Source organism: Myotis brandtii, unplaced genomic scaffold, assembly GCF_000412655.1.
Source record: "Myotis brandtii unplaced genomic scaffold, ASM41265v1 scaffold988, whole genome shotgun sequence".
In the NCBI taxonomy this organism is placed as follows: domain Eukaryota; kingdom Metazoa; phylum Chordata; class Mammalia; order Chiroptera; family Vespertilionidae; genus Myotis; species Myotis brandtii.
In genome coordinates, this window is record NW_005372109.1 from 142,335 (window position 1) to 165,032 (window position 22,698).

At 55.5% G+C, this 22,698-nt stretch overlaps 1 protein-coding gene across 1 annotated transcript in view; it reads left to right on the forward strand.

Moving 5' to 3' along the window:
• The window catches only part of ACAN (aggrecan), a 38,892-nt gene that overhangs the window by 7,516 nt on the left and 8,678 nt on the right, over positions 1-22,698 (forward strand). Inside the window, exons 6-12 of the mRNA XM_014533553.1 lie at positions 2,639-3,042; positions 3,841-4,015; positions 4,869-4,996; positions 5,782-6,075; positions 8,735-8,950; positions 9,980-13,273; positions 18,769-18,882. Of these exons, the coding sequence (XP_014389039.1) occupies positions 2,639-3,042; positions 3,841-4,015; positions 4,869-4,996; positions 5,782-6,075; positions 8,735-8,950; positions 9,980-13,273; positions 18,769-18,882 (4,625 nt within the window). The remainder of the gene's footprint in view (positions 1-2,638; positions 3,043-3,840; positions 4,016-4,868; positions 4,997-5,781; positions 6,076-8,734; positions 8,951-9,979; positions 13,274-18,768; positions 18,883-22,698) is intronic.

A 22,698-nucleotide genomic window follows, 5' to 3' on the forward strand; every position in this document is an offset into this window, starting at 1 on the left:
GAGATCTGGGAACAGGGGGGGTTGGTTTTTACCCCTTCAAGGGGTCATTGGGCACCTGAACCTCATGTTTTAGCCGCAGTTCTCCATTTCCACAGGCTCCTAGGAGAGCGAAGGTACAGTGGCTGGAGGCTGCGGGGTATCCGGCCTGTCTCATGAGCCCAGAATGGGTTAAAAGCATGGGTTTTAGAGTCTGCCACCTGCTACTGTGCAACCGTGGGAAAGCCAAGGCCTTGAGCCTCAGTTTTCTCATCCATCTAATGGAGCGGTTCTCAACCTGTGGGTCACGACCCCTTTGGGGGTCGAACGACCCTTTCACAGGGGTCGCCTAAGACCATCGGAAAACACATAGATCATTACATATTGTTTTTGCGATTAATCACTATGCTTTAATTATGTTCAATTTGTAACAATGAAATTGGGGGTCACCACAACATGAGGAACTGTATTAAAGGGTTGCGGCATTAGGAAGGTTGAGAACCACTGGTAATGGGAAGATGGTCGCACCACATAGAAGGTGGTGGGGCCTGACATTGAGACCATGTCCCCACAGGGGGGCACTGTTATCTGCCTTTGCAATGGGGTTCACTTAAAAGGAGTGTCAACGTGTTACTGAAAAGAGTGTGGGGGGGGGATCCAGTATCTCCCCCAATAAATTCAATAAAAAGGGAAAAAATAAATGGATTGTGTCAAAAAAAAAGAGTGGGGGAAAGTTTTGGCAGGCGCTATATTTTGAAAATTTAGACAAGCCCTAACCGGTTTGGCTCAGTGGATAGAGCGGCGGCCTGCGGACTGAAGGGTCCCAGGTTCGAGTCCGGTCAAGGGCATGTACCTTGGTTGCGGGCACATCCCCAGTAGGGAGTGTGCAGGAGGCAGCTGATCGATGTTTCTCTCTCATCGATGTTTCTGGCTCTCTATCCCTCTCCCTATTGGCCTATGGTAGTAATCTATAACATATAAATATCTACAGTAACTCTAAGAAATAACTCTAAGACTTAAGAATGACTATATTAGATACAATTTATCTAGTAAATTTTAAATAAGTAGCTAGTAAATAAATAGGTAAAAATGAAAAGAAAATAACAGCAAAAAGACATCATCCTGCCTTGTACATCCAGATTGTACCACTGTTTTTTCATAGGTGCATCTCACTGGTTTACTTTACTTTTTTAAATCCTGGTAAAATATACCTAGCATAAAATTTTCCCTATTAACCATTTTTAAGCGTATAGTTCAGCAGCATCAAATACATTCACACTGCTGTGCAACCATGAACACTGTCCATTCTCCAGAATGTTTCATCATCTCAAACTCAAATTCCATACCTATTAAACAATAATGTCCCCATTGTTCCCTTCCCCCTGGCCCTAGGTCAGCCGTGGGCAAACTACGGCCCGCGGGCCGGATCCGGCCTGGTTGGAATGAATAAAACTAAAAAAAAAAAAACCGTACCCTTTTTTTTAATGATGTTTACTTTGAATTTATATTAGTTCACACAAACACTCCATCCATGCTTTTGTTCCGGCCCTCCGGTCCAGTTTAAGAACCCATTGTGGCCCTCGAGTCAAAAAGTTTGCCCACCCCTGATCTAGGTAATAATTACTACTAAACGCTAATTCTTAGAGGGACAGAAAAAATGAATGATATAGAGTTGCATCCATTTTGTGGCAACAGTAACATAGCTCCTTTCACGTTGCCCTCCACAGCCCAATCTTCCATGAAAAGCATTAGTTTTGCAAAAATGGTTAGGGTCTCCCCCAAAGCCTCTCTCGACCTTTTCATATCCTGACCACCCTTCTCGAAATCGCCGCACGCTTATGGGTGGTCTCTTCATGAATGGTTAGCTGGCTCATTTCTGCCAGAAGCAGTAGTTCTCCCGTGTTTCATCCGTTTCCTGAGCTCCCGCATCTTCCGCGAGATTTCCCAGTTTCCCTTTACAGCAGATTTACATTGTCCCCATTGGCTGGTCAGCGCATCTTCCGGAGATTTCCCAGTTTCCCTTTACAGCAGATTTACATTGTCCCCATTGGCTGGTCAGCAAGGTGCTCAGCCAATAGGTGAGCAGGCTGCTGGCATTGACCCGGAAGAGATGCTGGAGCTGTGAGATGATTGGTTAATATCTTGTGCTATGACAGCTTTGCATTCTTTCGCAATCTGGAAACTGTTGGTCTCCTATCCTATATAATAAAAGTGTAATATGCTAAGTGTCTGACCGTTTGGTCAACCGCTCGACCAGTCGCTATGATGTGCACTGACCACCAGGGGGCAGATGCTCCAACCAGTAGGGTAGCTTGCTGCTGGGATCCTGCCAATCGGGACTGGGTGAGAGGGCCAGACACGCCCTGGAGCCCTCCTGGGATCCCTCCCCGGCTGACAGCCAACCTCCCACGACCCTCCCCAACCCACTGACCCCCATGGGCCCTGATCGCGGGCCAGGCTGAGGGACCCTACCTGTGCACGAATTCGTGCACTGGGCCTCTAGTCATGAATACTCACTTAGACGAGCACCCAAAAATGGGCCTAGCAAGGTGCCAGGCACACAGTGGGTGCTTTCCTTCCCTAGCGGAGAAGGAGGTGGCGCCGATGCTCACCTCCCACCTCTCAGGCCCAGGATGAGCGGCTAACGCTTGCCTTTGTCCCTGTGCCCAGGTGAAGACTTTATCGATATCCCAGAAAACTTCTTCGGGGTAGGTGGCGAAGAGGACATCACCGTGCAGACGGTGACCTGGCCCGACGTGGAGCTGCCCTTGCCCCGGAACATGACGGAGGGCGAAGCCCGGGGCAACGTGATCCTCACGGTGAAGCCCATCTTTGGTGGCTCCCCCACGGCCCTGGAGCCCGAGGAACCCCTCACCTTGGCCCCCGACATAGAGGCCACCGCCTTCCCTGAGGCTGAGAACGGGACTGGAGAGGCCACCAGGCCCTGGGCCTTTCCCGGGGCGTCCACGCCTGGCCTGGGCCCCTTCACCGGCGAGGACCTGGTGGTGCAGGTGACCGCAGCCCCGGGTGAAACCCAGGTCCCCGGGCAGCCACGATTGCCAGGGGGTAAGTGCCCACTCCTCAGGGGGGCCAGGTGGGAAGAACTTGGCCTGGGGGTGTCTTCCTTCAACGGGACCTAAGACAAGCCTCTTCTCTATGATTCGGTCCTTCTTATTTGTCAGATAAAGAAATAGGCAGCCCAGGCCGGTTTGGCTCAGGGGATAGAGCATCAGCCTGTGGACCGAAGGGTCCCGGGTTCGATTCCACTCAAGGCACGTGCCCAGGTTGCGGACTCAATCCCCAGTGGGGGGGTGTGCAGGAGGCAGCTGATCAATGTTTCTAACTCTCTGTCCCTCTCCCTTCCTCTTTGTAAAAAATCAATAAAATATATTTTTTAAAAGAAAGAAAGAAAGAAAGAAATAGGCCAGCCCTAGCCGGTTTGGCTCAGAGGATAGAGCATCAGCCTGTGGACCGAAGGGTCCCAGGTTCGATTCCAGTCAAGAGCACGTGCCCGGGTTGCAGACTCAATCCCCAGTAGGGGGCATGCAGGAGGCAGCCGATCAAGGATTTTCTCTCATCATTGATGTTTCTCTCTCTCTCCCTCTCTCTCTAAAATCAATAAAAAAAATGTTTTAATAAAAATAAAATAGAATTTGAATTTCACTGTCCACATGGCCTGGGAATAGGATCGGAAGGAGGGAAGGAAAGGGGGGGGTGAAGAGAGGCCATTCCTCAAGAAGCCAGGGCTCCCTCCATGCCCACAAAGCCTTGAGAACCGGGCACCGTGGGCACCGGCGTTGTGGCACCCGGTCCATGCCCTGAGCCCGCTCTGTCTCTCCTTCTCTCCCTGTCCTCCCCGCCCAGGGGTCGTGTTCCACTACCGCCCCGGCTCTGCCCGCTACTCACTGACCTTCGAGGAGGCGCAGCAGGCCTGCCTGCGCACCGGGGCGGTCATCGCCTCGCCCGAGCAGCTCCAGGCCGCCTACGAAGCAGGCTACGAGCAGTGTGACGCCGGCTGGCTGCAGGACCAGACCGTGAGGTGAAGGCCCAGCCGGGCTCCCCTCCCAGCCCCTGCCCAACATGGAGAGGTCAGGCTAGGGGAGCCAGAGCCTGGCCCTGCACCCAGGGCAGAGAAGGCACCTTAATTAATTAATCAGTGACTCCTGGCAGCTCCCTTAATTGCTCCCCCCAGGATCGAAGCATATTCAGAGAGGGTGGCATTAAGTCCTAGGTCAGCATCAGCCTGGGGACTGAAGGGTCCTGGGTTCGATTCCTGGTCAAGGGCACATGCCCAGGTTGCGGGCTTGATCCCCAGTAGGGGGCGTACAGGAGGCAGCCAATCAGTGATTCACTCTCATCGTTGATGTTTCTATGTCTCTCTCCCTCTCCCTTCCTCTCTGAAATCAATAAAAATACATTTTTTTAAAGTCCCAGGTCAGTGGTCGGCAAACCGCGGCTCGCGAGCCACATGCGGCTCTTTGGCCCCTGGAGTGTGGCTCTTCCACAAAAGACCACGTGCGGGCGTGCACGTACAGTGTGATTGAAACTTCGTGGCCCATGCGCAGAAGTCGGTATTTTGTGGAAGAGCCGCACTCAAGGGGCCGAAGAGCCACATGTGGTTCATGAGCCGCAGTTTGCCGACCACTGTCCTAGGTCATTTCCCCCATCCTCAAGCCCCCCAGTCCCTTCCAGCTTGACCCAATGCTATTCCATGCAGTGGGCTTCCTTCTGAAGCCAGGAATCCCCCAGGGGTCCCCAAACCTTGCGCCTAGTATAAGGGGCTTCTTCATGGTTTGAATCCCTCCAAAGACCTTCCCTGCCCGAGTCCCCAGCCAGCCTCACCCAGCAGCCCCCAACAGGCCCTCATCTGCCCCTCGCACCCTCCTTTGCAGATACCCCATTGTGAGCCCAAGGACCCCGTGTGTGGGCGACAAGGACAGCAGCCCGGGGGTCCGGACCTACGGTGTGCGCCCACCATCAGAAACCTATGATGTCTACTGCTACGTGGACAAGCTCGAAGGTACAGGCCTCGTTCTCATATTTTGGGCCCCAGATAGGTAGGGGGGCTGTTGGGGAGACACAAAGGAGGGGGAAAGCCATCATCCACCCACCCCCACATTTGTGGATAAATAAATCCATTTTTTTAAATATCTACCTACCATCTGCCTCCTGGAGAGTCCCAATGCCCACGACCAAATCAAAGGCTCTGAGAAGTCCTGCAGTGAAAACAAACAACAACAAAAAAACCCCAGCTGGTGTGGCTCAGTGGATAGAGCGTCAGCCTGTGCGGACTGAAGGGTCCCGGGTTCAATCCGGTCGAGGGCACATGCCCGGGTTGCGGACTCGTCCCCAGTCGGGGGCATGCAGGAGGCAGCCGATCCATGATTCTCTCTCATCATTGGTGTTTCTATCTCTCCCTCTCCCTTCCTCTCTGAAATCAATAAAGATATATTTTTTTAAAAATAAATACATACATAAATAAGCAAGCTAGGAAGGAGGCCCAGAGGGAGTGTAAGTGACCAAACCTTCCCAGTTTGGCTGCAACTTTGCCGGTTTCAGCACTGAAAGTTCCCAACTCCTAGGACACCCCAATGGCACCCTATTCCCCAGTGTCCCGGAAGATCTAAGGGGGAAATAGTCAAAAATTTGTACTGGATAGGGTGTTTAACCGGTGCCTGCCTTGGCAGGTGTCCCACCCCTGCTGGGGGGCGGGTGTGGGCCTAGGGAGCCCCGCCCGTGGGTGAGCAGGGCCCGCCCTGGCTGTGGGCGTGAAGGGTCACCCTTGCCCCCCGCCTCTGCCCCCAGGGGAGGTGTTCTTCGTCACCCGCCCGGAGCAGTTCACCTTCCAGGAAGCCCTGGAGTTCTGTGAATCCCACAACGCTACGCTCGCCTCCACCGGCCAGCTCTACGCCGCCTGGAGCCTCGGCCTGGACAAGTGCTATGCCGGCTGGCTGGCCGACAGCAGCCTCCGCTACCCCATCGTCACCCCTCGGCCGGCCTGTGGCGGGGACAAGCCAGGCGTGAGGACCGTCTACCTCTACCCCAACCAGACAGGCCTCCTGGACCCACTGTCCCGGCACCACGCCTTCTGCTTCCGCGGTAGGTGCTCTCCCCGCTCCTCCAGCCCCCACTTCTGCCTGGGGGGTGACTCCCCGGGGCTGAGCCCTCCTGGCCCCTGTCCACTCCCCCTGTCCATCTAAACAAGAAAACGTCAGTCTGTCTGGGGGAGGGGCAGCTCGGGAGCTAGCGTGACCTTGGGCTTTGACCCCAAGGCAAATACATCCTGCAGCGGTTCTCAACCTGTGGGTCGCGACCCCTTTGGGGGTCGAACGACCCTTTCACAGGGGTCGCCTAAGACCATCGGAAAACACATATGTCATTACATATTGTTTTTGTGATTAATCACTATGCTTTAATTATGTTCAATTTGTAACAATGAAAATACATCCTGCATATCAGATATTTACATTACGATTCATAACAGTAGCAAAATTACAGTTATGAAGTAGCAACAAAAATAAGTAATAGGGCATTTTAATAAAAATTAGAATTTTTTTTCTTGAACATTCACTTACCAGACACTGAATAACGGCACAAATGAATAAGCGTAACGCAGATAAACCTATTTTTTTTGTTCTTCAAAAGTGAAACATTTCCTGTGGCGCACACCAAACAAGTCAGTCCAAGACGAATGACGTGGCCATCGGCTGCTAAAATATTCGCTGCTGGTATCAGTGGAGAGAAATGGTGTGCCTGTGCGTAAGGCGCGTAAGGGAAATGAATGCAACACGATGATAGTAATCAGTCGTTATCGAACGTTGTAGTTCATTATTAATAATTATGTGTAACAGGATATTGTAAAAATTAAGTTACTAAATTTTTATTAAAACCTTTCTAATACCATTATATTGGCTGGGCTACAAAAATATTCATTGTGGGCCACATGTGGTCCACAGGTTCATTATTAATAATTATGTATAACGGGATATTGTAAAAATTAAGTTACAAAACTTTTATTAAAACGTTTCTTACATACCGTCCTATTGGCTGGGCCGCAAAAATATTTGTCGTCAGCCGCATGCGGCCCGAGGGCCGCGAGTTTGACATGCTTGCTCTAAGGTTTCCCAGAGATAAGGAGAGAGAAGTGAGTAAGACCCTGGGCTCTGAATTCAGGCCGACCTGAATTTTAATTATGGTTCTGCTGCTTAGTAAGTAGCTGTGTGACTCTGGGCAAGTCACTTAACTTCTCAGTTTCTCTGTTTCATCTTTTTTTTTTTTTTAATATTTTTTATTGATTTTTTACATTTTAATTATGGTTCTGCTGCTTAGTAGCTGTGTGACTCTGGGCAAGTCACTTAACTTCTCAGTTTCTCTGTTTCATCTTTAAAATCATGATATGGCTGAGGATTAACTGAGATAGTGCACAGAAAACACTTGACAGAGTGCCTGGGACATAGTAAATGCTCAATAAATGGTAGCTTTGCTGTCATACATAATTTGTACACAAATCAAATTCTCTCCTGCTTTGAAAGTATTTTCATGATGAGTTTAGTCAAATTATTCTATTGACTAAACATCAACAACTTGTATTTTTTAATATGTTTTCATTGATTTCAGAGAGGGAGAGAGAGCTAGAAACATCAATGATGAGAGAGAATCATGGATCGGCTGCCTCCTGCACGCCCCCTACTGGGAATCGAGCCCACAACCCAGGCATGTGCCCTGACCGGGAATCGAACCGTGACCCCCTGGTTCATAGGTGGACACTCAACCACTGAGCCACGCCAGCCGGGCAGCAATTCATGCTTTTAATTGACCCATGACACTGAGAGCATGCTGCCAGATACGTGGTTGGGTTCAAACTTCAGCCACTTAAAAGCCACTGACTCTGGGCAAGTCACTTAATTCTGTGTCTTCGTTTCCTCATCTGTAAGTGACATACAGTATCTCTCTCTTATGGTGATTATGGGATAAAATGCTCTGGTATGCATAACACCTTTAAACCATGCCTGGCATCCTATATAATAAAGGGTAATATGTAGCCCTAACCGGTTTGGCTCAGTGGATAGAGTGTCGGCCTGTGGACTGAAGGGTCCCAGGTTCGATGCCGGTCAAGGGCGCAGGTACCTTGGTTGCGGGCACATCCCCGGTGGGTGTGCAGGAGGCAGCTGATGGATGTTTCTCTCTCAGGGCCCCCATCAGGGCAGGCCCGCTAGACCCACCAGTGCACAAATTCATGCACCAGGCCTCTAGTGTATAATAAATTCTGTAGGAGAGATGCCCCATACCACCCTGAAGTAAAGTGCCAGTGGTATGTGCATATTGAGAGTGTAGTTGCTGCAAAACGGCTCTTATTAATTGAGGAGGTCAAAAGTGATCTCTCCGGCCCGGCCACAGGGGCTCAGTGGTTGAACATTGACCAATGAACCAGGAGGTCACGGTTCAATTCCCAGTCACGGCACATGCCCGGGTTGCAGGCTCGATCCTGGATCGTGCAGGAAGCAGCCAATCAATGATTCTCTCTCATCATTGATGTTTTTATCTCTCTCTCCCTCTCCCTTCCTCTCTAAAATCAATAGAAAATATGTATTTTTTTAAAGTGATCTCTCTGGATTGCTAGGTGGAGGTGAGGGGTCGAGGCCCAAAAAGGCGCGTGCACAGGCCTGGCTCACCTCAGACTCCCCTGGTTGCCCTCGAGAAGGGCCAGCTGGGGTGGGGCGCTGGTGAGAAGGAACCCTCACCCCCACATCTCTTCTAGGTGTCTCAGCTGCACCCTCTCCCGGAGAAGATCGGGGTGGCACGCCCACACCCCCCTCAGACGTGGAGGACTGGATCACCCCCCAAGTGGGACCCGGCGTGGCTGCTGTCCCCTCGGGGGAGGAGACCACTGCAGTCCCAGACTTCACCATGGAGCCAGAAAACCACACGGAATGGGAACGGGCCTACACCCCCGCGGGCACCTTGCCGCTGCCAGGTCTGTGTGGCCTTCCCGGCCTCGGGGGGCTGGGTTCAGAGGAATGATTCTCACACCCCATCAAGCAGCAGCATCGTGGGGGTGCTGGGCCCGCCCCCGAGTCTGATTCCGTGGGGCTGGGGTGGGGTCTGAGAATTGGCTTTTCTACCAAGATGTCTGGAGACGCTGGTACTTCTGGTCCAGGGACCACACTTGGAGATACAATGAGATGAGGATGTGCAAGTACTTGAAGGGTGACCTTGATTGCCCTCCGTGACAGCCAGGCCCCCACACCCAGTGGGTTGTGTGGATGGCACCCCCTAAATTAGGAAGGTTCTCAACCTCCCTAATGCCGCGACCCTTTAATACAGTTCCTCATGTTGTGGTGACCCCCAACCATAAAATTATTTTCGTTGCTACTTCATACCTGTAATTTTGCTACTGTTATGAATCGTAATGTAAATGTCTGATATGCAGGATGTATTTTCATTGTTCGCGACCCACAGGTTGAGAACCGCTGCAAATCTCACAAAGCCAGGCCCCCCACACCCAGTGGGTTGTGTGGATGGCACCCCCTAAAATCCCGCAAAGCACAGCCTGAGGGTGCTGGGGAGTTTCTCGGTCTCCCTCTTTCCCTCCCTTTCCCCTTTCTTTCCAGAGATACTGTGCAAGGTTCCGTTAGAAAATGTCTGAGCACATCTCTGAGCTCTTGAAAGAAAAAAAAATTTTTTTAATTTTTTTATTGATTTCAGGGAGGAAGGGAGAGGGAGAGAGAAATGGAAATATCAATGATGTGAGAGAATCGTGGATCAGCTGCTTCCTGCGTGCCCCACACTGGAGATCAAGCCCGCAACTCGGGCATGTGCCCTTGACCGGAATCGAACCCGGGACCCTTCAGTCCGCAGGCCGACGCTCTACCCACTGAGCCAAACCAGCCGGGCCAAAGAAAAATGTTACTGCGAAGGGAACGGAATTGGGCTTCTCTGCATGAGCTTAAAATGGGCAGAGTTAGTAAATCCCCACCTTGTCTTTCTTCCTCTCGTCCTCCAGGGGTCCCTCCTACATGGCCTCCCACTAGCACAGCCACAGAGGAGAGCACAGAAGGCCCTTCTGCCACAGAAGTGCCCTTGGCCTCGGAGGAGCCAGCCCCCTCAGAAGAGCCATCCCCCTCGGAGACGCCAGCCCCCTCGGAGATGCCAGCTCCCTCCCAGGAGCCGCTGTTCACACCTTCACCCCCAGTGCCCAGTGGGACGGAGCTGCCGGGCTCCGGGGAGGCATCGGGGGCACCGGAAGTCAGTGGTGACTTCTCAGCCAGTGGAGAAGCTTCAGGACACCCGGACGCCAGTGGGCAGCCCTCGGAAGACCTTGACTCCAGTGGTGTCACCTCGGCTGCGGGCTCAGGCCTGCCTGTGGGAAGTGGACTGGCCTCGGGGGAGGAAGATAGAATTACGTGGTCCAACACTTCTCACGTTGGGGGGCTGCCTTCTGGGGGTGAGGGTCTAGAAGGCTCTGCCTCCGGAGTAGAGGACCTCGGTGGACTTCCTTCTGGAGCAGAGACTCATCCAGAAGGTTCTGCCTCTGGAGTAGAGGACCTGGGTGGACTTCCTAGTGGAGGTGAGAGTCATCTAGAGACGTCTACCTCTGGAGTAGACCTCAGTGGACTTCCTTCTGGAGGTGAGACTCATCCAGAAGGTTCTACCTCTGGAGTAGACCTCGGTGGACTTCCTTCTGGAGGTGAGAGTCATCTAGAGACGTCTACCTCTGGAGTAGACCTCAGTGGACTTCCTTCTGGAGGTGAGACTCATCCAGAAAGTTCTACCTCTGGAGTAGACATCGGTGGACTTCCTTCTGGAGGTGAGACTCATCCAGAAGGTTCTGCCTCTGGAATAGAGGACCTGAGTGGACTTCCTTCTGGAGGAGAGATTCATCCAGAAGGTTCTGCCTCCGGAATAGAGGACCTGGGTGGACTTCCTTCTGGAGGAGAGACTCATCCAGAAAGTTCTACCTCTGGAGTAGACCTGAGTGGACTTCCTTCTGGAGGAGAGATTCATCCAGAAACTTCTGCCTCTGGAGTAGAGGACCTGGGTGGACTTCCTTCTGGAGGAGAGGGTCTTCCAGAAAGTTCTGCCTCCGGAGTAGAGGACCTCGGTGGACTTCCTTCTGGAGGAGAGGGTCTAGAGACCTCTGGTTCTGGACCCGAGGACCTCAGCGGGTTGCCTTCTGGAAAAGAAGACTCGATTGGGTCAGCTTCTGGAGACTCGGGCCTGGGTGGGGTACCTTCTGGAGCTCTCGGAAGCGGGCAGGCTCCGGAAGCCGGTGGCCTTCCCTCTGGGTTCAGCGGTGAGTATTCTGGCACGGACCTCGGAAGCGGCCCATCCTCCGGCGCGCCGGACTTCAGTGGGCTTCCCTCAGGGCTCCCCACGGTCTCCCTGGTGGATACCACGCTGGTGGAAGTGGTCACAGCCGCCACGGCGAGTGAGCTGGAGGGGCGGGGCACCGTCGGCGTGAGCGGTGCTGGCGAGGTATCCGGGCTGCCCTTCGGCGAGCCGGATGTGAGCGGGGGCGCGAGCGGGTTCCCTTCGGGAGCTGAACTCAGCGGCCAGCCATCTGGATCCCCCAACATCAGCGGGGAAACATCTGGATTCTTTGGTGTCAGTGGGCAGCCATCGGGATTCCCTGACCTCGGCGGGGGGACATCCGGGCTCTTTGAGCTCAGTGGGCAGCCGTCGGGGTTTCCGGAGGAGACGTCTGGAATGGCCGAGCTTAGCGGGCAGTCCTCGGGACAGCCAGGTGTCAGCGGAGAAGCTTCTGGAGATGATCTTGGCAGCGGCCGCCCGTTTGGCATGACCGACCCGAGTGGAGAAACGTCTGGGGTCCCTGACCTCAGTGGGCAGCCCTCGGGGTGGCCCGGGTTCAGCGGGGCCCCCTCGGGGATCCCCGACCTGGTTTCTGGCGCCGCGAGTGGCAGCGGGGACGCTTCCGGCGTTACGTTCGTGGACAGCACCTTTGTGGAGGTGACCCCAACTCCGTTTAGGGAAGAAGAAGAAGGCTTGGGGTCCGTGGAACTCAGCGGCCTCCCTTCTGGGGAGACGGATCTCTCGGGCACCTCCGGGACGGTGGACGTCAGCGGACAGTCGTCCGGGGCCATTGCCTCCAGCGGGTTTCCGTCGCAGCCTCCAGAATTCAGCGGCCTGCCCAGCGGAGACGCCGAGGTCAGTGGGGAGGCCTCCGGCGCCGAGGTGGGGAGCGGCCTGCCCTCCGGAGCCTACGACGGCAGTGGACTTCCACGGGGCTTCCCCACCGTCTCGCTCGTCGACAGGACTTTGGTGGAATCTGTAACCCAGCCTCCGACAGCCCAAGAAGCAGGAGAGGGGCCTTCGGGCATTCTGGAACTCAGCGGTGCCCATTCCGGAGCGCCGGACGTGTCTGGAGACCATTCTGGACTGTCGGACCTCAGCGGGCTGCAGTCCGGGCTGGGGGAGCCCAGCGGCGAGCCTTCGAGTACCCCGTATTTCAGCGGGGACTTTTACGGCTCCACGGATGCCAGTGGGGCGTCTTCTGCAGCCACGGGCACCAGCGGGGAGGCCTCGGGACTGCCTGACGTCACTCTGATCACTTCTGAGTTCGTGGAGGGTGTCACGGAACCAACTGTTTCCCAGGAACTCGGCCAGAGACCCCCTTTGACACACACCCCCCAGGTTTTTGAGTCCAGCGGAGAAGCCTCTATATCGGGGGACCTCAGTGGAGCCACGCCAAGCTTCCCCGGGTCTGGGGTCGAGGCGTCATCGGTCCCAGAATCCGGCAGCGAAACGTCTGCCTCTCCTGAGGCTGGGGTGGAGGCGTCTGCTGCTCCTGAGGCCAGCGGGGTGGCCTCGGGGACCCCTGATCTGGGTGAAACCACCTCCGCCTTCCACGAAGCTGACCTGGAGGGAGCCTCGGGCCTGGGAGTGAGCGGCCGCCCCTCCACCTTCCAGGAAGGGCCCACGGAGGGCTCCACCCCGTCGGGAATGAGTGGAGAGTCGGCCACCACCTACGGTGTGGCCACGGAGACCTCGGGCTGGCCTTCGGCCACTCCCGGGGCTTCTGGAGATGGGCCGGAAATCAGCGGGGACCCATCTGGTCACGCCTCGGGACTGGGTGTTGTCGTGGGCACCAGCGTCCCAGAGTTTGAATGGACCCAGCAGCCCCAGCGCCCTGCAGAGGCGAATCTGGAAATGGAGTCCTCAAGCCCCGTGCACTCGGGAGAAGAGGCCCAAACGGCCGAAACAGCCGTCTCCCCAACGGACGCTTCTTCCATCCCAGCTCCGGCAGAAGGGACCGAAGGATCGGAGGCAACCACTACAGGTATGGCTGACATCTCTTTTTCCTTTCGATGTGTTTGGCTAGTTCAGACGGTAGCAGAGTAGGAGGCGGTGTAGATTCAAGTCTCTGAGCACAGCTCCCCCAGAGATGAGCTGTGCAGCCTCAGGCAAGTTTCTTAACCTCTCTGATCCTCACCCGTGAAATGGGAATAGGACCGGGGAAGATTAAACAGCATGTAACTATATATAAAACAAGCACTGAGCATCAGAGTAGGCACACAGGACACACTCATAGAGATCAGTGATTGTGCCCTGGCCAGTTTGCTTCAATGGATAGAGCGTCGGCCTGTGGACTGAAGGGTCCCAGGTTCAATTCTGGTCAAGGGCATGTACCTCGGTTGCAGGCTTGATCTCCGGCCCTGGTTGGAGCATGTGCAGAGGCAACCAATTGATGTGTCTCTCTCACATCGATGTTTCTCTGTGTGTGTGTGTCTCTGTCTCCCTCCTACTCTCTCTAAAAATCAATGGGAAAATATCCTCTGGTGAGGATTAACAACAACAAAAAAAGATTAGTGATGGTTACCGTTAAGTTCCATCTTGAGAACATTGATGTGTGAACCTGATTATTTGTCTTTGGCACAGAGAGAGGGAACGATGGCTATGGGTCAACCATGTCAAACTCGCGGCTGGCGGGCCGCAGGCCTCAATAAAGCAAGTTTGACGTGCTTGAATAGTGCTGGAAATTGTGCTCCTGGCCCCTTCCCATGAGTGAGTGTAGGATGAGAGAATGAACCTCCTGGTGGCCTTTATGCCCAAATATTTACTTTGTGCAGGGTTCAAACCAGCACAATTTAAGGAATGATGAGGTGTCATTTGGGCTGAGTCCTGACTTGAGCCCCTGGGTCCCCACCCCGACCCCAGTCCAAGGGACTCCTCCGGACTGTAGTGACTGTCACACCTTAGCAGCATCCCAGCACCGGGCACCCGCAGCTGAGCCTTCCCCCCACTTTGGTTCTGGGGTCCCTTGCATATTGCTGTGTGCCCGGGTCCGGGTACCAAGGCCAGGTGTCCAGGAGGCGCCCCAGAAACATGCTGACCCCAAATCAGCCTCGTGAGCTTGAGGGACCTCGTGCCCCAACCTCAAGGTCTGGGAGGCTGCGCCGCACCCCAGGCGGCCGGCTGCTGGGTGCTTAGCCTCTCCCCGGGGGGTGCAGCCCGAGCCAGGTCCTGCAGCGAGGATCCCTGTGGCCCTGGGACCTGCCAGGAGATGGGGGACACGGGCTATGCCCGTGCCCCCCGGCCACACTGGCGAGCACTGCGATGTAGGTAAGACCCTCATGGCGCGGGGAATGCAGGCAGGGGAGGGTGGGGACCACTGAGGTCACCTGAGGCTCAGGCTGCTCAGACTACCTGGGACTAGAAGCCACATCTTTCTAGGGCAGCGGTTCTCAACCTGTGGGTCGCGACCCCTTTGGGGGTCGAACGAACCTTTCACAGGGGTCGCCTAAGACCATCGGAAAACACATATATCATTACATATTGTTTTTGTGATGAATCACTATGCTTTCATTATGTTCAATTTGTAACAATGAAAATACATCCTTCATATCAGATATTTACATGACGATTCATAACAGTAGCAAAATGACAGTTATGAAGTAGCAACGAAAATAATGTTATGGTTGGGGGTCACCACAACATGAGGAACTGTATGAAAGGGTCACGGCATTAGGAAGGTTGAGCTCGCCCAGTGCTCCGCATTGTTCTACATGGCGGTTTAGGAGAAAAAAGTCAAGCTAAGTAATGAAACGGAGAAGTATATAGTTAGTGTAGCCCATGGTGGTTTGAGGAGCGGAATGCGAAATGTGCTTGAATTGTTTTTTCAATATATTTTTATTGATTTCAGAGAGGAAGGGAGAGGGAGAGAGAGAATCATCAATGATGCGAGAGAATCATTGATGGGCTGCCTCCTGCACGCCCCACACTGGGGGGTCAAGCCTGCAACCTGAGCCAGGCATGTGCCCTTGACTGGAATCAAACCCGGGACCCTTCAGTCCTCAGTCCAATGCTCTATCCGCTGAGCCAAACCAGCTAGGACATGTGCTTGAATTTTGAAGATAAAAGTTGAGACTTCAAAGAAATGCTGAATGAGGGTGTGTGTTGGGGATCCCCGGTCACGCCCCGTGGCCCCTGTGGGGACACTCGGTAGGGCTATTGCGCATCATGGAGGGCAGACCTCTCCGAGGAAAGTCCCTGCGTGCATGGGTCTGGGTGGGGTTGGGGTCCCCGTCGTGCCCTGCAGGAAATAACGCAGAGCTTGTCCCCGAGCTCCGGGATTCACGGCTGGCTTCAGGTCAGGTGTGATCCAGCAGCTCATTCTTAGCAGCCCCTTCCCCAACCTGATACTGAAAGCAAAAGTGTGACCCTGGTATCAGAAGTCACAGCACACGTCCCCGAGCCCCTGACATTAGAAATAGGTGACAGTGGACCTTAACTAACCTCATGTAAGGACAGCCTTTCTCTAATCACGTCTTTTATTTTTTTATATATATTTTCGATTGATTTCAGAGAAGACGAGAGAGAGAGAGAGAGAGAGAGAGAGAGAGAGAGAAGAAGAGAGAGATAATGATGAGAGAGTCATGGATCGGCTGCCTCCTGCATACCCCCTCCTGGGGATGGAGCCCACAACCCGGCATGTGCCCTGATCGGGAACCAAACTGTGACCTCCTAGTTCATAGGTCGATGCTCTGCCCCCTGAGCCACACCGGCTGGGCTCTGACCATGTCTTTTAAAAAGGCTTTCTTCCCAGACAGCTTTGTGAGTAGCGTGGTCACTTCACCTGTCCCCTTACCTGGTCACATGGCGCAGTGACCTTCCTGCCACGGGCCTGTTGGGGGGATCATGTGTGTGAGACGTAGCATGTGGCTCAGGGGAGATTCCTGAGACATCGTGGGTCCCTCTCTTTCCTCTCTTCCTTCATGTCATCTGCCCGTTGCCCACAGCCCTCCCCGTCCCCACCCGCCGCCACCTTGTCTGGGGTCCCCTCTCTGCGCTCGCTCACACCGGGGCCGGCCCCACTCCTTCTCATGGTTCCAGAAGATGAGCAATGTCCTAACTGCCCTTCACGGAAAGAGGTGGCCTGCAGGGCCAGGGCGGCCGTAAAGAGCCCCGTCCGGGGCCGTCAGCCCTCTTCCTCCTGCCGGGGATGCTGACTCGCAGCCTCCCTGAACCCCCCGAGACACCCACAGGCTGTCTGGGCTCCAGGACGGTCGCCCTTCCTTCCCTCCTCGTGTGTGAACCCAGGGGCCTTGCACAAGACCGCTCTGAGCCCTGGAACCGGCTCCTTGAGTTGTACAGCTCCCCTTGGTCCCCCCCACTTTCTCAGATGTTGTGTCCTGGCCGCACACAGACGACAAAACAAAACTGCTCCCTGAAACCTCAGGCCACGTGGGAGTGGGGGGGGCGGGGAGGATAGAAGCTGCCAGAACACCTGGAAGCCACCTGGCCGGACTTCCCCAGGGCCTCTGCCCCTCCTGCCCCCTCCTCCGTGGTCTGGGCACAGGCCCCGGGGCTGACATCTGGCTCTTCCGCCCACAGGCCACCCCTGCCCCGCTCCGCCGCTCTGTACAACTGCTTTAGCGCCTACATTTGCTTCATCCCCCCCCTCGCCCAGTGCTCCCCGTCTCCCGCAATGACGCCGCTACTGGACAGAGGAGAGAGGTCGCCCCCAGCTTCCGCCGGCCCACCAGCCTGACCTATTGCTGCTCCTGCTGCTGCTGGGAACCCAAGTGCATGCTGGGATTGCAGTCCGTCCCTCATGCATTTGGGTTTTGCTTGGAACAGTTCCAGACTCGGAACTGTCGGTGCCTAGTCCGCGGCGTGCACTCCCCCGACGACGTGAAGTTAAGAAGTTCGCGGGAAGAGGCAGAGGCCCGCAGGCCACCCATTCGCTGCACAGACCCAACCCTCGGCTAGGCGGCAGGGAGAAGGGTCCAGAAGAAAGTGCGTTTGCCTTCTAATCGGAGGACTGGCTGTAAGGCGTCGTCTGCCCTTGTGAGAGGCGAGAACTAATCCCTGCTCACGTAGAGGCCCCCCTAGACACGGCGGGTCCTGAAGGTTGTAGGAGCACGGACGCACATACCGAGGCCGAACCACGTATCCGGGTGCCCCCTGAGCCCGCGGAACCCATTCATCGCAGACTTTCATTGATCTCCTGGGAAGAGGAGCTTCGCAGTCCCTTGCAACATGTTCCCAGGGGACGTCGCCCAGGAAAGAACGAGCCAAATACCAAGGTCTCCGGCTTCTCAGAAAGACGAGATTAGGAGATGCTATGCTCACCTCGGCCAGTGGAGAAAACCTCGAGGCAAAGGCCAACGACGTACCGATTCAAGTCCTGCGAAGAAGTGGGGTCAGAAAGAACATCTTGGACCGGAAGAACGGAAGGGAAGAGAGGGCCTGGGAAGGAGAGGCTGATGGGGACCTGCCTGTGTCCCACCTGCTGGTGTTGGCAGGCGGCCACCTACGAAGTGCCTCGCCGACCGGCTTCAAACGCGGGTCTCCCACCGGCCAGGGGGGACCCCCTCTGAAGTTGTGACTCACTGGAGTTGTCCACGTCACCAGAACCCTTAGACACAAACAAGATTGCCTGGGGGAGGGTTGGGCTGGGTTTCTGGCTCTCCCCCCGCCCCCAAGAGAACAATGCTGGCTTCATCTTCAGAAGATGCTCCAAAAACTTATTTACTGAAGACAAGAACGGTGTCCGCAACCCACAGATGTTCGTGGTTCCCACGCACGCATCCCATCCTGCCATTTTTTCATCGTTTCCTACTCTGCAGACCTTTTTATTCACTCGAGCGTTGCATGGCCTTGCCTTCCGCCCCTGGCGCACAGCTACAGAGGAAGCGAGGGAAAAGGAAGAGTTTAGCCAAGCGTCAAGAACTTGGCCTTCAACGTCCTTGCTCAACGCCAGGTCAGACCACCATGGCTTCTTTTTTTAATTGAATTTTAGGAAAGGAAGAGGGAGAGAGAGAAACATCAGTGATGAGAGAGAACCATTGGTCAGCCGCCTCCTGCACACCCCCTACTGGAGATACCCAGGCATGTGCCCTGACCGGGAATCGAACCATGACCTCCTGGTTCATAGGTTGACGCTCAACCACTGAGCCACGCTTGGCGGGCCCCACGGCTTTTTGAAACAGTCTCAAGAGAAGGCATCTTGGAGGTACTCGGCACTCACTCTCCGCAATAGGCATTTGGCTTTCGAAGCGCCAACTCTCTCACGCACTTGGAAATCGGGCTCCACGCTCAGCTTGCCAATCAAGAACCACATGCACCCAGGAGACCCCTCGCTGGATCTTCGGCTCAGCTCCAGGATGGCGGCAACAGCAGCAGCAGCAGCAGCAACAGTTCTCAGGAAACCCAGCCACCCCTCCCAGGGCTCAGGAGAGCCGCAGGGCCGGCCACCCAGAAAGAGGCCCCAGTGCTCGCGAAGCCGCGTCGCCGGCGGGCGTCCTAATGGTGGCCCTTGGTTTCTTGCAGACATTGATGAGTGCCTCTCAAGCCCTTGTGTGAATGGAGCCACCTGCGTGGACGCCATCGACTCTTTCACATGCTTATGCCTTCCCAGCTACCGAGGGGACCTGTGTGAGATCGGTACGGCCGGCCGTCTCGGCTTCAGCTAATGTTGCTAACCGCTGCACCCCCTCCTCCTCCCTCACCCTCCCCTGCTAACCACAGGCTCCGGGCCCTGGCCGGGGCCCCCCCCGGTCCATGCAGAGAGCCGGTGCGGGAGCCACAGCGAGAAGTCCACCCCGACTCACCCCCACTCCTTCTGTTGCTGTCCCAACTCTGGGGCAGTGGCTGATCTAAGAATAGGAGAGACGTGCAGGCCAGGCCAGCCAGCACTTTGGAATGTGGGGCTCTATATTTTTATTTCAGAGAGGAAGGGAGAGGAGAGAGAGAGAGAAACATCAGTGGTGAGAGAGAATCATTGATCAGCTGCCTCCTGCACGCCCCACATTGGGGATCGAGCCTGCCACCCGGGCATGTGCCCTGATCGGGAATTGAACCATGACCTCCTGGTTCACAGGTCGAAACTCAACCACTGAGCCATACCGGCCAGGCTATTTTAATATATTTTTATTGATTTCAGAGAGGAAGGGAGAGGGAGAGAGAGAGAAACATCAATGGTGAGAGAGAATCATTGATCAGCTGCCTCCTGCACGCCCCACACTAGGGATCAAGCCTGCAACCCTGGGCATGTGCCCTGATCGGGAATCGAACCGTGACCTCCTGGTTTATAGGTCAACACTCAACCACTGAGCCACGCTGGCTGGGCTCTGGGAGACCTTTAAAACACTAATCTTTCCCTAATTGGTTTGGCTCAGTGGATAGAGCGTCAGCCTGCGGACTGAAGGGTCCCAGGTACCATTCCGGGCAGGGACACATGCCCGGGTTGCAGGCTCGATCCCTGGTAGGCAGCATGCAGGAGGCAGCCGATCAATGATTCTCTCTCATCGTTGATGTTTCTCTCTCTCTCCCCCTCTCCCTTCCTCTCTGAAAGCAATAAAAATATGTTTTAAATACATAGTAAGTAAATAAAACGCTAACCTCCTCAGGGCTTCCAGGCCCACGGATGATGCCACCGTCAAGGGCGGTGCACGCATCAGACTAAGAGGACAGAGCCGACTCCACGCGTTGGCCTTGAGGGAAGCCGTGGGCGGGAGTCACTGACTCACTCGGGTTGACAGCCAGGGACCTTCCTCGCGTGGGCACGGGCGTGAGCATGCGTCTGCTGCTTGTGGCCCGTGGGACCTCGGCGGCCCCTCCGTGGCACTGGGAGCCACTGCGCCTCCCAGGCCAAGCTGCCTTCCCCTTCTTCTCTGGCCAGAGCTGCGGTCTGCCTGCCTGAGAGCTCCCGCGTCACCCGCATGCCCCGGTCATGCATGAGCAGGGACGGCTGCATGTCACCCTCTCCTCTTCACCACGGTGACCGATGCCACGACAATGCCACTCCGGCCCACACTTCCTTTCTCCCTCCCCCGTGCAAGGCAGAGGGCTGGCTAGAGAGAACAGGGCCTCAGTGCAAAGGGCAGGGGCTGAGTTTCATCTCTTGGGCCTTGCCTGTCTCTCTGCTTCTGCACCTGAGCCAGGCTCTGCAGGGCAGCTGTGTGCCAGGCTCTCCCAGGGCAGCTGCGCATGCCAGGCCGAGCCCCCCGCTCCCTCACCAGGAGCCCCATGTCCTGGCTCTCAGGGCCATCCCAGCTCAGAATGGGGGAGATAAGAATTATGGTTGCTAGTAGCAACAGCCCATAGAGAACTGGAAGTGTTCAGGAGCTTAAAACCATCTTTTTTATTTTATTTTATTTTTTTAAATATATTTTATTGATTTTTTACAGAGAGGAAGGGAGAGGGATAGAGAGTTAGAAACATCAATCAGCTGCCTCTCACACCCCCCCTACTGGGGATGTGCCCGCAACCAAGGTACATGCCCTTGACTGGAATCGAACCTTGGACCTTTCAGTCCGCAGGCTGATGCTCTATCCACTGAGCCAAACCGGTTAGGGCAAAACCATCTTTTTTTAATATATTTTTATTGATTTCAGAGAGGAAGGGAGAGGGAGAGAGAGAGAGAGAGAGAGAGACACCAATGATGAGAGAGAATCATGGTTCGGCTGCCTCCTGCACGCCCCCTACTGGGGATTAAGCCTGCAACCCGGGCATGTGCCCTTGACCGGGAATCGAGCAGTGACCTCCTGATTCATAGGTCGACACCCAACCACTGAGCCACACCAGCCGGGCAAAAACCACTTGTAATGCAGTCTCAGGTTGGACATCCCAGAAACTTCTAGAAAGCAGCGGAGCTCCTGGGCAGTCCCCCTTTGTTCCTAAGCAGTGTGGGAGGCAGGAGGATCGCATGTTCCTGGAGGCATTGCCAAGGTCACAGGCTGGCGGGGGAACTTCAGGCGCCCGCAAGCAAAGGCCCAAGTGCTCCTCCTCCTCCTCCCTGCAGCCTCCCATCCTCCACTCTCACCCCAAGTCCCCAGGACTTCAGTGCATGGGGTCCTGGCTGGGGTGGGAGGACAGAGGTATAAGCATTTTCTCCACAGGATGCCAACATATTTGTCATGGGAGAGAAGGGTCTGGAAGGTCCGTACGGACCATAGCTCTCGGGCGCCAGGCTGGGAGCGGGGGTGTCCTGTGGGTGTGGAGGCGGGGCCCTGACAGGACATTGGATGGAGCCAGAGCCGCCCCGCTGGGCCCTGGGCGCGAGCACCCAGCTAAGCAGGGCTGCATCTCCTCCCCCGTCTCATCCTGAGCCCGCACCACCCCCAGGCCCTCCTGCCTGGCTCTGGTCCCCCTGCTACTCCCACTCCCAGCTCCCCTGGAATGCTGTGGCTACTTCCTCCTCCCCCTTTACCCCCACCCCAGGCCTCCATCTACATGCATGGCCCTGCCTCTCCGGGAGTAGCTGCCTGCTCCAGCTGGGCCCCTCAGACATGAGGTGGCCCAAGAATAGACCTCACAGCCAGCCCTGGGGTGGCCTGGGTGCCGCACCAGCTCTGAGGCCTCCCGCCTTCTTTCCAGACCTTTGCCCGGAAGGCATTGCCCTCGGGAGCAGCGGCACCCTCCTCAGCTCCCCTACTGCTCTGCCTCTTTCTTCTCAGCCTGCTGGCCTCCCACTCTCCCCACTCCTCCCACCGACCACGCCTGCACCCCTCCAGCCGGAGTTCCTTCCCCTCCCAACTGGTCCTCTCTCCCTGGGAGGCTGCCCAGGGCCCTGAGGCACCTTCACCTGGGGGGCCCCGGGCAGAAGGGAAGAAGGGTGACCATGTGGATTTTTCTAGGCTGCAGCTCAAGGGTCCTCTCCCACAAGAAAGCACTCTCCCTTTCTCTCTGAAATGTCTCAGAATTCCCTCCGCCCAGCGCTGTGCCCACAAATGTTTAACAACGGGCTGGGCTCTCGGAGCCGAAGGGGGAGCCCTCACGTGCAGCATCCGCCAGTTTCCGAGGGAGAATGCTCCCTCCCACCCGGGCCCATTGCAAGCTGCCGCTGGGATGTGGCCAGAGGCAGAGTTGGGAAGACACCAGGAGCCCCATGCCCAGTCCCTCCTCCAGAACTCAGAACCCGTGACCCATAGAGCTTTGTGGGAGGGACGCTCCTCCCCGCTCCTCACCTGCCACCGAGAGAAAATCAAAAGCCAGGACCCCCGGGTTGGCTGCTTGGCCCTTTAAGAGGGAGACACAGTGCACTGAGCTAGAGCCAGCTCGGACAGGCGGACGGATGGACTTGCAGCTCTGCGTCCTCTTTGGACCCAAAGCAGACTTATTTCTGCTCCTCTGTCCCCACCCCAGGGTCCCTTCCTGCCCCCAGCTCTGCCTCCTGCTGCTGCCGCCTTCACACACCTCCCCGCAACCCCCTCTCTCCCTAGAGACCCTCAGAGCCTCAAAGCTTCCTGCCTCCCACCT